Source organism: Limulus polyphemus, unplaced genomic scaffold (assembly GCF_000517525.1).
Source record: "Limulus polyphemus unplaced genomic scaffold, Limulus_polyphemus-2.1.2 Scaffold8257, whole genome shotgun sequence".
In the NCBI taxonomy this organism is placed as follows: domain Eukaryota; kingdom Metazoa; phylum Arthropoda; class Merostomata; order Xiphosura; family Limulidae; genus Limulus; species Limulus polyphemus.
In genome coordinates, this window is record NW_013673867.1 from 8,013 (window position 1) to 23,212 (window position 15,200).

General features: G+C 33.6%; 1 protein-coding gene across 1 annotated transcript in view; it reads left to right on the top strand.

Annotated features, from left to right (window-relative positions):
- Positions 1-406: 406 nt before the first annotated feature.
- LOC106475229 (tectonin beta-propeller repeat-containing protein-like) overlaps positions 407-15,200 on the top strand; it is a gene marked incomplete at its 3' end in the record, with an annotated part of 19,628 nt that continues 4,834 nt past the window's right edge. The window contains exons 1-6 of the mRNA XM_022379399.1: positions 407-613; positions 2,381-2,663; positions 8,872-9,054; positions 10,380-10,502; positions 11,214-11,336; positions 12,952-13,132. Of these exons, the coding sequence (XP_022235107.1) occupies positions 2,439-2,663; positions 8,872-9,054; positions 10,380-10,502; positions 11,214-11,336; positions 12,952-13,132 (835 nt within the window). The remainder of the gene's footprint in view (positions 614-2,380; positions 2,664-8,871; positions 9,055-10,379; positions 10,503-11,213; positions 11,337-12,951; positions 13,133-15,200) is intronic.

A 15,200-nucleotide genomic window follows, 5' to 3' on the forward strand; every position in this document is an offset into this window, starting at 1 on the left:
CAAAAGTTGAGGATGTTAGATTATTAATTTTCACGCTGTCGGAGGAAGTGTTTGTTCAATGACATAATTATAATCTTATCTTCAAAAACCTTTGTGAGATCTTCATTGAGGTACCTGTAGACTTAAAATTAGTAAAAAGCAGTTTGAATAAGATGGCGTAACCCTTCTTCTACGTACAGTTCTTTTTCCATATTGCTATTGTGGTATATTTATCTGGGGGTTATTATAATAATCGTTTCAAACTTGGTGCGCTCCTGATTTGTCATGTTGTTTCTTTTCTATTTCACATTGAATTTTAAGTCAAAATTTAAGCGCGCATTTGGGATGGCCATAAGCAGATTAAAATGTCTAGTGTTGACAATTTCCTTCACCAGGTGTTCGTTTTTGTTATGTTTACTTTGACAATTTATCACCAGACGCTCGTAAGCGATAAGGTAAAGTTTTCGTATTTCATATCGAAGATGTTTTAACATAATATTTCATTTTTGTTATTAACCACGCATAACATTGTTTATAAATTATAACCACTTGCACAATTCAATTCAGTTTTATCTTTCTTACTGAAGGTGAGGCTTACAAGTTACATGGAGACAGGTGAAAGTCGTAATTCCAGGTTTGTAGCCTACTGATAATAATATTGATAATAATATGATAATTGATATCGTTGTTGAAACTGATTGTCTTCGACAGTTAAGGTATAGGAAAAAAGACCTGCCATTTTTAATTTAGTCTCTATGTGCAGATAAAAATTTATCATAAACTTGAAAACGTTAGCCCAAAAATAAGCTTGCTAATTAAAATTTAAATTGAATTACTGAATTAATACAAAAAGTACTTTACTACAATGACATAAGTCTGTGATTGTAATTTGAATTTTAAAAACATGTTGGACAACTATGCTGCTGTGTGAGATTGTGGCTTATATTGTGTTCTATCTCACAATATCACAATTTACAGTTTTGGCAAGTTGTTAGATAGATCTAATTTTATATATATTAAACATTCCTTTTTTACCAGAGTTGATATTTAAAAAAAGAGAATCTGTTACTATATGATGAAGTAAAACGGACTCAACACCCCATAGATAATTTGGTTTTTGTAATCTAACACTTAGACTCTGATGTTTTATGTTAAGTTTGACTTTCACCTTAGTCAAATTGTTAATGTAAGACTTCAAAGTCTTAAGTGTTAGACTAGTTTCTAGTAAGTTAGAGCTGTGTAGAGGATGTTTTGGTTTAAAGAACACACCTAGAAATACTTACACTTCAGTAATTCAACTACAGTAGATTTATTGATACTAATGTTGACTAACAAAATGTAACCATTATATATATTTTTCTATTAATCATACTACATATTAGTTCCCACTCCTGACCTTACAAGATGTGTTCATTCTATGATCCTAGTTGTTAATCACTTCCAATATTATGAGAAGACCCAATCAACGTACTATTTCCTTAGTGGTTAAACACTATTTAAATTTTATTGTTCCAGGAATAGCTCACTAATAATTACAAAGAATTAAGGCTAGCTGGTAAATAGAAAAATGAGCATCTTTAAAGGTGCTGAGTGTTTCATTATTCCATTTTATTTAAGAAAATTTTTAATTGTTTTGATCAGGATGGGGAGGTGGTTATTTAAATGGAACTTGAATCAACTGGTCGAACAACTAGTTTTGTGTTGAATTTTTTATTTTGTTCTAACAATAATCAAAATGTTAATTACAGTATTCTTAAAAAAAAACAGCTCTTAATAGAACTTTACAGGAACATAAGAGGGCAACTGATGATTTCCTGAAAAGTAAAGGGAGTGTTTAAAATTTTACTTTTAACCAAAGATGAGCTTGAAAGACAGGCTTGTAGAGCAAAGCCACATTGGGCTATCTGCTGTGTCCACTGCAGGGAAATGAACTCAGGATTTTAGTGTTGTAAGTCTGTAAACTTACCCCTATCCCAATGGGGGACTATTCTTATTGTCCTTGGGCTATGTCAGGTTCAGGGTTAAGGTTTCCACTTGCCTATAGCACACACTCAAGCAGGAATAAGATAGTCTATGAAGGCAGACAATGATCTGATAGGTTTTGATTATATTTACACCCAAGTAAAACAAAAGTATAATTCTGATATAAAGCCTAAATATATAAAAAAGTTTTGGATTGTCTAACCGGGCCTGGTGTTCTGTATACAATCTGAAATAACATAAAAAACAACAACACCTGGCCCAGTTATAAAGTCCAAAATTTAACTTGGCATTTTAAAGTGATATCAAAAATTTAGTGTATTTTTCCTTTTGCTTATTTTCTAAGGTCACCACTGTTTTGGTATTAATGTATATATTTCTATGTAACTGATGAGGTACACTTGTGCCACTCCTTCTTCAGGTATGGTATCAGAAGCTTTCTAATGAGGAGAAAAATAGAACTATAGGGAAATAAGCCGATGCCTGCTACAAAGTTGTGGATTACCAGTAGTTTAGGGAAGGTTTTTACTCTTTCCACCCAAGAGCAAAGTTGGAGGGAGGTTCCTTATTGTGGGGTTGAACTTAAAAGACTCTCAGCCACTCAGTGGTGTGTGTGGGGAATAGGAAGTGACCACCAGGTCTATGTGTTTATTCCCCGAAGTGATGTCCCCATACGCTGTTGGGAAACTACTTATGAAAATCAGGTACGTTAGGATTTTGAAAAGCTGTGCCATAACTTCTTTAGAGGCAGTATTGAAACTTTTTTAAGTTTAGTAGTATTTTTAATGATTAGAATTAATTGGCACTGGTGATACGAAAGAACTGTTCAAAATTCTATTGGTGAAACAAAAGGTGTATGTATACATATGCATTTTGTAGTGATGGAGATGCGGCATTTCAATTGACTTGTGTTAATAAGATTAATGGCTTAATTATTCACGCGTCTTTGTTAAGATGTTTAAACTGACTGCAATGATGAGAGAGAGTAAAAGGATTATACAAGATGGAGAGAGTTGGTGACACGTGAAATTACAAAGTCAAAAAGTATATGCAGGGATCGAAATATATTATGTTCCCGCATTTCCGAGGAATTTAACTGTGCTTGAGGAATTTCATCTTTTTTAGTTGGCTTTCCCGATTGGGAATGCAGCGTCCATCCGTATTCCTTTAGTTAAGACCAATTAAAGTTAACATATTGTATGTGATGTTACGTGAGGGAATGTAATCTTCCCGATAGCTTTCTCTCGAGTAAATGTAATTATTTCATTATTTCTATTCCTGGTTGATTGAAAAGTAACAGTAAGGATTTCTTTAGATTCATTAAGAGTAAGAAAATTGTTAGATTGAGACTAGAACCTTTGAGGGATGATACAGGAAGGTTGATATCTGATGATCATGAGATGGTTTGGTTATTAAATTCTTCTTTTTTCTTCTGCTTTTACTAATGAAGATTTAAGTATTATTCCTCATTCCGAACAGGTGATAGATGGAAACAAGATGATCACATTAATTGTGAGCTGGTTAAGAAAGAATGTGAAGTTTAAAGAGTGATAAAGCTCCTGGGCCAGATAATATTTTCCGAAGGGTTTTGAAAGATTGGATAATGTGAGTCACTTGCTACTATATTTTGAATAGTGGGCAGGTGACAAAGGATCGGAAATTAACTAATGTTACTCTTTTAAAGGGAGATGATAAAAATTGTCCCAATAATTATAGACCCATTAATCTTACATCAGTTGTGGGAAAAGTTTTGAAAGTCTGATAAAAGATGCTTTGAAAAGTCATTTAATGAAGCTTAATGTTTTGTTGGACAGTCAACGTGATTTCACTGAGGAAAAATCTTGCCTTACTAATCTTTTGTCATTCTTCGAAGGTACGGGTGTGGATTTGGTGTATATAGATTTACAGAAAGCATTTGACAAGGTGCTACATAAAAAGACTTGTTAGAAAAAATTATATCTATAGGTGATGGGGGGAGATAAGTTGGATCATTGGATAGAAAACTGGCTGGATGAAAGAAAGCATAGGTTTGTTATGAATGGATTTCTTTCAAACTGGGCTAATGTTACAAGTGGGATACCTCAGGGCTCTATGTTAAGACTTCTGCTCTTTTTGACTTACATCAGTGATGTACATGAAGAAATGGTCAGTAAGTTACTTAAAGTTGCTGATAATATTAAAATTTGGGGTGTTTCTGGATGTGAGGAGGATGCTGCTCATTTACAAAAGGATTTAGTGACTTGACCGAATAAATGGCAGATGGGTTTTAATTATAATAAATACAAGATAATGCATGTGGGTTATCATAATTTGAATTAAAAGTATAATTTGAATGGGAATAACCTTAACTGTATCATGAAAGAAAGGGATCTTGGTGTAATAGTTGATCAGTCTCTTAAGCCATCTAATCAGTGTGTTGTTGCTAGTGGCAAAGAAAATACAATTGTAGGTTGTATCTATAGAAATATTGAATACAAGTCTAAAGAGGTTATGTTCTGTCAGATATAAATGACTGTTTAATGTAGGTATTATTAATTAATTAATTAATTTTATGTTTGTGTAATTGATGTCAAGACTATTGAACATTGTGTTTGTAACTCGCTGATGCCAAGGGTACTGAAATTTCTAGAAGGCCTAAGTCATAAATGTATAAATAACTGTGACCAGATGAGCAGGAACAAGAAGAGAGTAAAAGTAAAGTCATATGAAAGGGAATTTCTGTTGGAGAACAGTTAGAAAATGTAAAGTTAACTATCGTAGGAGTGAATGACTTAATGGTTAAGATGTTAGAGTGAGATTAAGAGTTCGAAAGAGTTGAGGAGAATAATTTGTCTCGTCAAAGGGTGTTCTAAAGTAACTGAACCAGCCTGTGTGGATTTTAACGAAAAAGCAGACAATTATTGGAAGTACAAAAAAGCAGATGATTATTGGAAGTTCAGTATACAACTGAGGTAACTCACGCAACAGCATAAGTGAATTATATACTGATACTATTGCAATAAAAAGAGAGAGAAATAGTTTGGCTTGTCATCTGAATTCTAAAGCAATTGAATTAACCTAATATGCTTTTGACAAGAAGAAGAGAATTGTATAGTGTTTAAGATACAACTATGATGTCCGTAGTGTAAAGAATTTTTGTACATATGTTTAACTTGTTTTGAATATATATATATATATATATATTATTTTTAAAACAAGTGGAGTGTATGCTGTTTGTTTATTGTTGAATTTATCACCAACAAATCACAGACACCTACTGTAGAAGAATCCTAAGCCCAACACACCCATATATTTATACTACTATGTATACTACTAAAAAGTAAGTTCCTGACAATTTTACTTTATGCACCACTGGTTAGGCCAAATTTCGAGTATTGTGTACAGTCTTGGGCTCCTTATCTTAGGAAGGACATTTGTTGGAAAATTTTCAGATGAGGGTTACTAGGATGATAACCTGGGATGGAAAGGATTCATACAAGGACAGGTTAAGATCTCTGAAACTGTTTTCTTTTGAGACAAAAAAAAAGAAGAGTTAGGGGGGATCTGAATGAGGTTTTTAAGGTTATTAAAGGATTTAATTGTGTTGATGCATGTTAGACAAACAGTGTTTGGTATTGGCTAATGGTTAGACAAACAATGTTTGGTATTGGCTAATGGTTAGACAAACAATGTTTGGTATTGGCTAATGGTTCGATAAACAATGTTTCGTATTGGCTAATGGTTCGATAAACAATGTTTCGTATTGGCTAATGGTTAGATAAACAATGTTTGGTATTGGCTAATGGTTCGATAAAAAATGTTTCGTATTGGCTAATGGTTAGATAAACAAAGTGTGGTATTGGCTAATGGTTAGACAAACAATGTTTGGTATTGGCTAATGGTTCGATAAACAATGTTTCGTATTGGCTAATGGTTAGACAAACAATGTTTGGTATTGGCTAATCTGAATGAGGTTTTTAAGGTTATTAAAGGATTTCATTGTGTTGAAATCTTTTTCATACTTAATGGGTGAGAATTGTTGGACTAGGGGACGTGTAGATTTTGGCAGGTAGGACCCATCTTCAGTTAAGACAGTTTTATTTTTCTAACAGGGTGGTTGGCCTTTGGAACAGGTTGCCTCCAGATGTGGTGGAAGCAGTAAATCTTGAGAATCTGTAGAACAGCTGTACCCATTAATTTGCAGTTTACCATTGCCTGATATCAATTTTAAAAATTAGTCAGGTATAGTATTGTAGTCCTGATTACCGGTAGTGTTAAGGACTACATTAATACCACATGTCCCAGGTTATTGGTGTTATGTATCAATAAACAGTTCCTGGTAATTAAGAATGTGTTGTTATTAAATCGAGGTATTCGTCGCTAATGTTGGTGACCTAGAGAGAGAGTTGACGAGCTAGGAGAGGGTCGTCACTAAGTTTCAGGTATGAAACGTAGTGAAAAGTGTGATTGATATTATTCCATGGGTTTTTCTCTATAGATTTTCACAAGACTAAATAAACTAACTCATGGTTAAAAGTAATTGTCCTTAAACTTCGTATCATAAAACTAGTTGACTCTTGTTATAATGTGTAGTAGATAATATATAATTCAGCGAAAAGACAAAGACAGTACAACATTACTATTTTGCAAAAAACTTTGTGATGATACTAGATTATCCTTTTGAAGAGAATAAAATGAATTATAAGGTGGAAATCAAAGTATTGTTACGTCTCCGTTCGTTAGTTAATATTCCGTAAAAATTATTTCCGAAGAAACTCTAACGATACAAGTCTTTTCTTAAATAAAACTGGTCTATTTTTTCTGAATACAACTTTGCAATACACTTAATTTCAACAGTCACGGTATAACCAACGCTATAACTCACAACGAACGTCTCACGTGCCCAACAATATTCTCTGTCCACATACATTCAATTACTCATTACATTATTGCCATCACGTTGTGACCGTCTTATATATAAAAGAATACCGAGATCTAGTAAACTCCCAATATTTCAGGAAGGGACGTGAACGTTCGAGAAGCTTGTGGCGTGATACTAGCGTCACGTGACCTCCAATGTCGTAACAGTATTATACAAAATATTAAAATCACAGTAATATAAGAAAATCTTTAATTACAGACATTTCAGAATTTTTTTTGTAGAAAACATGAGGTTAATTGGGTTTTAATTGAGAGGTTGTTGATACAGATGTAAGTTTAGAAAGAACACATTAATATATTTACATTTTATAAATAAAGACTGGAAAAAAAACTATCAAAACGTACATTAATGCTGAAAAGTCAGAAAATCAAACAAGTTAAAGCCTCCTGTACTATGTTTAAAGACAGTGAAATTGACTAGACATGTTTTCTCTCTCTCTTCAGTGCTCCCTGTATAGCTAGAGCTAGTCATAATTAAACAGGAGTTATATTCACGTAAATAGGCTAACGACATAATGTTATTACAGGCAGTGGCGGAACAAGCAGTTCAGGAGCCCCGGGCAAAGAAATGATCGAGGCCCCTTTTTTCAGAAGATAAGACTACACCAAGCCCTGGGGCATTGCCCCATCTGCCCCGTGCTAGTTCCCCCTCTAATTATGGGTTGTTAGACTGTTGAGAGTGGGCAAAGAAATGATCGGGGCCCCTTTTTACAGAAGATAAGACTACGCCAAGCCCTGGGGCATTGCCCCATCTACCCCGTGCTAGTTCCCCCTCTAATTACAGGCTGTTGGACTGTTGAGAGTCCATGTTTAGTAATTTCTGATAAACACAGTTATATGAGAAAGCTATTCAGCAATCAACATTTTTGTTGAGCAAATAAAGAATATCGAATATAGTTTTTATTAAAAAAGTCTTACCTTATGTGATGTTTGTACCTTTGATAAGTAAGCAGTATATGAATTTAATGCTAAACTATTATTCAGATGTGCAACAGGCATCACTATGGCTAGTTATGTAACAAACAGTCACTAGGCCACATAGAGGCTAGATTAAGGCTTAGCGGGGCCCTAGGCTCAGGTAATATTTGGGAATAATAATAATAATTCATTCTTGCCTCTATTCTGCTAGTTTTACGAACCATAATTTTGTTACTCGGGGGACCTAGGCCTGTACCTAGGTGGCCTATGCATTAATATGGTACTGGGCCACACCCACACTTTCTTTGGTTATGTACAAGGAGAACACGTGCATTGCCACACACAGTCATTCCAACTGAAGTTGGATAGTTGGAATAATCAAACAATAGTGCTAATCAGAAACATTAATTTTGATTAATTGATTATTTTTGTCAGCCATGACATTTATTAAGCCTTGAATTAATTTAAAATAAATAGAAATCACACTGGCAATATTTCGATTAGTTTGAATAATTGAAAACAACTCTAATCAGAAATGCTAATTTTTAATTAGTTGACTATTTTGTGATATCAATTGATTTTCATAATTGTGATTAATTAATTACTTTATGCGACACTAGTTGATGTAATTGATTAATCAAGTTAATCACCAAGATAAAGCTTTGACCCTTGAGTCCAGTTGTTAGAACACCGGTCTCAAAAATACAATGAATCTTGGGCTCAAGTTTCTGTGGGGCAGGTTTCTTGACACCTTGATTTGCTATAGCATACTGTACATTTAATTTAATTAACTAGTTATAACCTGTAGTTTGAAATGTTGGTTAATTTTGTGTGTAATAAAAAGATTGTTTAAAGCTTTGTTGAAAATAACTTCTTAAGTCATTTAGATGTTTTTATTTTTAATACTTGAACAACTACAGAATTACATTTGTATAAGATACACAAGATTACGTGTTTGTAATCTAAAGTATGGGTATTTATTCTATAGGTGTGCTTGACTAAGTTTATAATATGAACTTTTTCTAGTGTTTCTAATTAATTACTTGATATATCCTGGTGTTAATCGCTCGATAGAGGTGGAATCCATACGGCGGATTTAGCAGTAATCTATTACCTACGGACCGCCCACCATGGAGTAGTAAAGATGGTTTGAAGTCGCTTCCGAAGGAAAGCTTCAAGCTCGCATCAGATAGCTGGCAGTGGGAAGGAGAGTGGCATGTAGAAGAAAACCTTGACGGACAACCGCTTGGGACTGAAGTAATGTTTCGTGCTTCATGTTGGAAATTTCAATATCATTTGTTTAATTTTGTGGATATTATTCAGTACATGAATTTATTTTTTAAACCATCCTGTAAGTATTACATATTTGTTAAGGATTTTTATTTATTTTTTTGAAGGAAGTAATAACTTGTTATTTCTTTACTTTAAAAATAACAGTCGCCTACTACGAACATCAAACACTATTACATTTGCAGATGAAATAATTTTATTGGGTTGGTATTTTCCCGACTAATTATTCCATTATTAGTAAAGTTGTACCTAACAAGCCACCGGCTCGAAGGGAGTTAATATTAAAGACTGCTGATGAGATAACATAACTTTGTATTACTGCTTTATGTTACTACTGTAATAAAGAAATACAAAGCAGGAAGACGTAAATTTAGTTAGTAAGGTCTGAGATAAGCCTATAGTTGTTTCAACAATTGGGTTTAGTTATAAATTATAATGCTGTGGGACTTAAATATATCAGCTACATTGAAAGTATTTGTTTAAGTAGTCAGTCAAAGCATACTAACAGGAATTCTGAGGTTCGACAACTGGAATGGGTTACCTGGACGAGTAGGGAGAGTAATCTCATAAATTAAGGGTTTTTGATTTGTTGTTATATTTGTGTTTTGACTCAACTTCTAAAAATATATGTTTTTAACAAAACATTTTGAATAACTAGAATACTCAATGTAATTGTTTAGGTCAGTCATTCCATTCATTTGTTATTTAATTGGAGGTTTCTTTCTTCGCTTCTTCTCCCTTCAGACTAATTTCTTGATCTGTATTACTGAGCTTCAAAGAACTTGAACACTTAGCAATGTTGAATTAGGAATATTCCAGTCAAGTTGTTTTAACTCTTTTAAACCTGTAGTTTTTGGTGCATTCTGCCAGAATTATTATCAGGATTTTCTAACAATTATCACTCTACCTTATAAAACTTCAATTTTCATAATTTTGCAGACAATAACATTGTTTGGATTAGTTTTCGTAAATGTTATCAGATGCTGTCACCATCCAATGGGTAAATCTGGATATTCAGAAGGATGCTAGTAGTGATTTCTAGGATGCTATCTGGATGCTAGTAGTGATTTCTAGGATGCTATCTGGATGCTAGTAGTGATTTCTAGGATGCTATCTGGATGCTAGTAGTGATTTCTCAGGCTTAAGGAGTTAAAAAAGTGTTTTAGTTTGCAAACAAACGAACAAACAGAATATGGTTTGTATTTTCTGTAAAGGAAATGTGCTTTTCTTGTTTAATCAGTTAATTAATAACTAATTAATAATTAATAAGAAACTGTATTATTTTAATGCAGGGTTGGACGTATGCTATTGATTTCCCAAGGCAGTATTATCCAGAAAAACGTTGGAACTCCTTGGTACGCAGGAAGAAGTGGATACGGTGTAGACGTTATGCAACTGTGGACAAATGGGTCCAGGTAGTAAAAAAAAATCATATTGATTTTGATATAATAAATTCTTTAACAGAGATAGAGATTTTGGATGAAGAGTTGAAAAGGATGAAGTTTCCCACCGGTTGTTGCTCCGTTAGGCGACCCCTGCTCTCGTGGAAGTCGCACTCCATGGGCTTTTCCTTTCTGTCGTTATTTCAGAACAGAACCTATCTTAGTAAATTATAAGCACTGGGCCCCTCCACCATCTTCAGTGTGGGATTTTAGCTTTTAGTGGTGCAGAGAGGTGAGTAGCATTTCTGAAGTTAACATTTTCCTTTTCTGAAAATGTACGTAACTTAGGAAATTGCTACGGGAATTGTCGAAGAAGACCAGATTCTAAACTACTTATGTCTGTGTAGAGTGAATAAAATAGTGTGAGAAGTAATTTTTTGAAGGTGAAAAGATCTAGCTTCTGAAGAGAAGAACAGTGGAATTTAGTTGGAACTTTTGAAGACTTAGAAACAAATAACGGATCTTGAAATCTTTTTATTGTTTCTTTGGCCATTCTTTTCTGTCCTGAAAATGTTTTCTTGTTTAATTACTTAGTCTGAAATGTACATAAATTTTCTATGACAAGGCAACTGGTAAGCTGACTAGGTGTATTATTACTTTTTTTTAATGTTTCCTACAGCATGTGACTTAAATGAAATACCATTTGTTAAATAAAAAAAACATAAAGTATTTTTGTTTCCGTAGGTTCCCAGTGTACACGAAGATCCCACAGAAGAACCTTTTATTGATATAGCAGTTGGAGGATCTGAAATACCTGGAGGAGATCCTGATGCTGTAACTGTATGGGCAGTAACTGTGATGGGCAGAGTATGTAGCCCTTGGGAGTGTTGTTTGTTAACTTTGTTTAGTAGATGTTGATTGTAATGGTTGTTTAGAAAGTTTGTTCATTAGACTAAGTGTTATTGATGTTAATTGTAAGGGTTGTACACCTTGTTTGACAGACCAGATGTTGATATTGATTGTATGGGTTGTATGGTAACCATGTTCGATAGAGCAGATGTTGATATTAATTGTAAGGGTTGTACGGTAACCATGATTGATAGACCAGGTGTTGATATTAATCGTATGGTTGTACAGTAACATTGTTTGATAGACCAGATGTTGATATTGATTGTATGGGTTGTACGGTAACCATGTTTGATAGAGCAGATGTTGATATTAATTGTAAGGGTTGTACGGTAACCATGATTGATAGACCAGATGTTGATATTAATTGTATGGGTTGTACAGTAACCTTGTTTGATAGGCCAGATGTTGATATTGATTGTCAGGGTTGTACGGTAACCATGTTTGATAGAGCAGATGTTGATATTGATTGTAAGGGTTATATGGTAACCTTGTTTGACAGACCAGATGTTGATATTTATCATAAGGGTTATACGGTAATCTTGTTTGACAGACCAGATGTTGATATTAATCGTATGGGTTGTACAGTAACCTTGTTTGATAGACCAGATGTTGATATTGATTGTATGGGTTATATGGTAACCTTATTTGACAGACCAGTTGTTGATATTGATTGTAAGGGTTATACGGTAACCATGTTTGACAGACCAGATGTTGATATTGATTGTAAGGGTTATACGGTAACCTTGTTTGACAGACCAGATGTTGATATTAATCGTATGGGTTGTACAGTAACCTTGTTTGATAGACCAGATGTTGATATTGATTGTAAGGGTTATACGGTAACCTTGTTTGACAGACCAGATGTTGATATTTATCGTAAGGGTTATACGGTAACCTTGTTTGACAGACCAGATGTTGATATTGATAATAAGGGTTGTACGGTAACCATGTTCGATAGACCAGATGTTGATATTGATTGTAAGGGTTATACGGTAACCATGTTTGACAGACCAGATGTTGATATTGATCGTAAGGGTTATACAGTAACCTTGTTTGACAGACTAAGTGTTGTCATTAATTATAAGGGTTGTACAGTAACCATGTTCGATAGACCAGATGTTGATATTGATTGTAAGGGTTATACGGTAACCTTGTTTGATAGACCAGATGTTGATATTGATCGTAAGGGTTATACGGTAACCATGTTTGATAGACCAGATGTTGATATTGATTGTATGGGTTGTACGGTAACCATGTTCAATAGACCAGATGTTGATATTGATTGTAAGGGTTATACGGTAACCATGTTCGATAGACCAGATGTTGATATTGATCGTGAGGGTTATACAGTAACCTTGCTCTGTAGGTTAAGTGTTCTTGATGTGACACTTTTCACATCAGATTATTCTAGATATCAGGTTTTGTCAAAATTAAGTTGTTACATGTATTAATTTCCACACAAAATTACATTAGCAAGTGAAAATTATGAATCGTGTTTTAATCACTAATATTGTTTTTACCTCCATGTTGTGTCTACGATAATCTTACTTAATGATGTGGACACTTTCCACAGGTTATGTTCCGTTATGGAGTGAGAACCATCCGTCCTGAAGGCCAAGGGTGGATCCATGTTACAACTCCAGCTGGTTATGAAGTCAGTCAGATTTCTGTTGGTCCAATGGGGTTGGTGTGGATTGTACTTGGGGATGGGGCTACATTAGTCAGAACAGGTGTAACCCGTGAAAATGCTAGAGGTTAGTCACTTTGAAGAGGAGTGCCTTAGAGCGATTATAAGAATCCAGAAAAGTTATCTAAATTTCAGAGAGTTTTCAGAGATTTTATTTTTTTTATCAGGAACGAAAAAAGCAAAAGTATGTGACACACTCTAAAAGAATATTTAAAGGACTAATTAGTTTGAGATAGGTAAAGTACCACAAGTTCGGTCATTTAATAGAACATAAATACAATAAACGCAGCTGTAATACTAGAGTTATCTTTACAGAAAGTAGAGGTGTCATATATAACTTCTTCTGTATCATGTAGGTCAGCGGGAATGGATGCTGGTCTCATTTTCGTCATGGCGAGAATTTCTAAGCAATTAACGATAGATGCTGTTTGAGAACAGCAGTCAACAACTTCAAACTGTCGCTTAGCAACACGACTTCAACTTTTCAAGTGGTGTACTTCAACTGTCTGAACTAACAGTTTATATTAGTTACTCACAGTTTCTTGTATAAGAGATCTTAAAAGTTGAGAATTTTAAAATCAGTTTAACAACAAGAAGAAAAGCATTAAAGATATTCAGTTATCTACAGTAAATCCATCAAGATCTACTTTCAAATTGTTTGGAAGTTTTAAACTCAATTTACAAAGTCCAGATTATTAGCCATTTCGACACGACACAAAAGAATCGGTTCATGTGGCCGACACAGCGAAGAGAACGTGTATGATATACTTAAAAGTTAAGAACTAATTTTTGTGTTAGAATGATAACAGTATTCTCTGCTCACCTTTCCTGTCCTACTAACAGCCCACACCGTATTTGTACCAACAGACACTTGCACCAACTTTTCAATATCATTCGGAGATGAAACCTCTTTCCAGCCGTCACCTGCACATCAACTTTAGGGTTATAATTCTTTCTTTGATGGATAGAAATTACCTAAAGAAACTTGAAAATTAAATGCTTAACATATTAAAAAGATAAAAAAATAAAAATAATACATTCCCAAACTTCAAGTTCTTACAATTACAAAATACAACAAAAAATACACACACAGTCCACCCTCAAGAACTATGCAAACCCTTAAAAATTAAAGCTTTTTTATATATACACAGTTAAAATGATACTGATTGAGCAAGTAATACACTATTTTATTATACTGATTGAGCAAGTAAAACACTATTTTATGATACTGATTGAGCAAGTAAGACACTATTTTATGATACTGATAGCTTATAAACACTTATAAGACTAAATATAACACTTCCCTAGCCCAGGTCAATACAAAGTTTTTCCATCAGTTTAAAAATCTGACAACTACATGTTAAGTAATGTTTTGTATTCACTAACCTGCATGTCAAAAGTTATAAACAATGATACAGAATCGTATAATTTAAACAGTTTCAGAAACCATTTGTTCTACATTCTTCTTGTCCAGAAATAGTTGTTAGTTCAACTACAAGTAACGTCAATATGTGTTACTATTATACAAGTGAAGAATATAAAGATTAAATAACACAAAGGTCAAGATCAAAGTGTTATAAATACATAAACAAGTTTGACTGAATGAAAATGTATCAAAAAATGCACTCTAAAATAGTGTCTTACTTGCTCAATCAGTATCATAAAATAGTGTCTTACTTGCTCAATCAGTATCATAAAATAGTGTTTTACTTGCTCAATCAGTATCATAAAATAGTGTCTTACTTGCTCAATCAGTATCATAAAATAGTGTCTTACTTGCTCAATCAGTATCATAAAATAGTGTTTTACTTGCTCAATCAGTGTAATAAAATAGTGTTTTACTTGCTCAATCAGTGTAATAAAATAGTGTTTTACTTGCTCAATCAGTGTAATAAAATAGTGTTTACTTGCTCAATCAGTGTAATAAAATAGTGTCGTACTTGCTCAATCAGTATAATAAAATAGTGTTTTACTTGCTCAATGAGTATAATAAAATAGTGTTTTTACTTGCTCAATCAGTATCATAAAATAAGTGTCTTACTTGCTCAATCAGTATCATAAAATAGTGTTTTACTTGCTCAATCAGTATCATAAAATAGTGTCTTACTTGCTCAATCCTGAGCACTAAATAGACG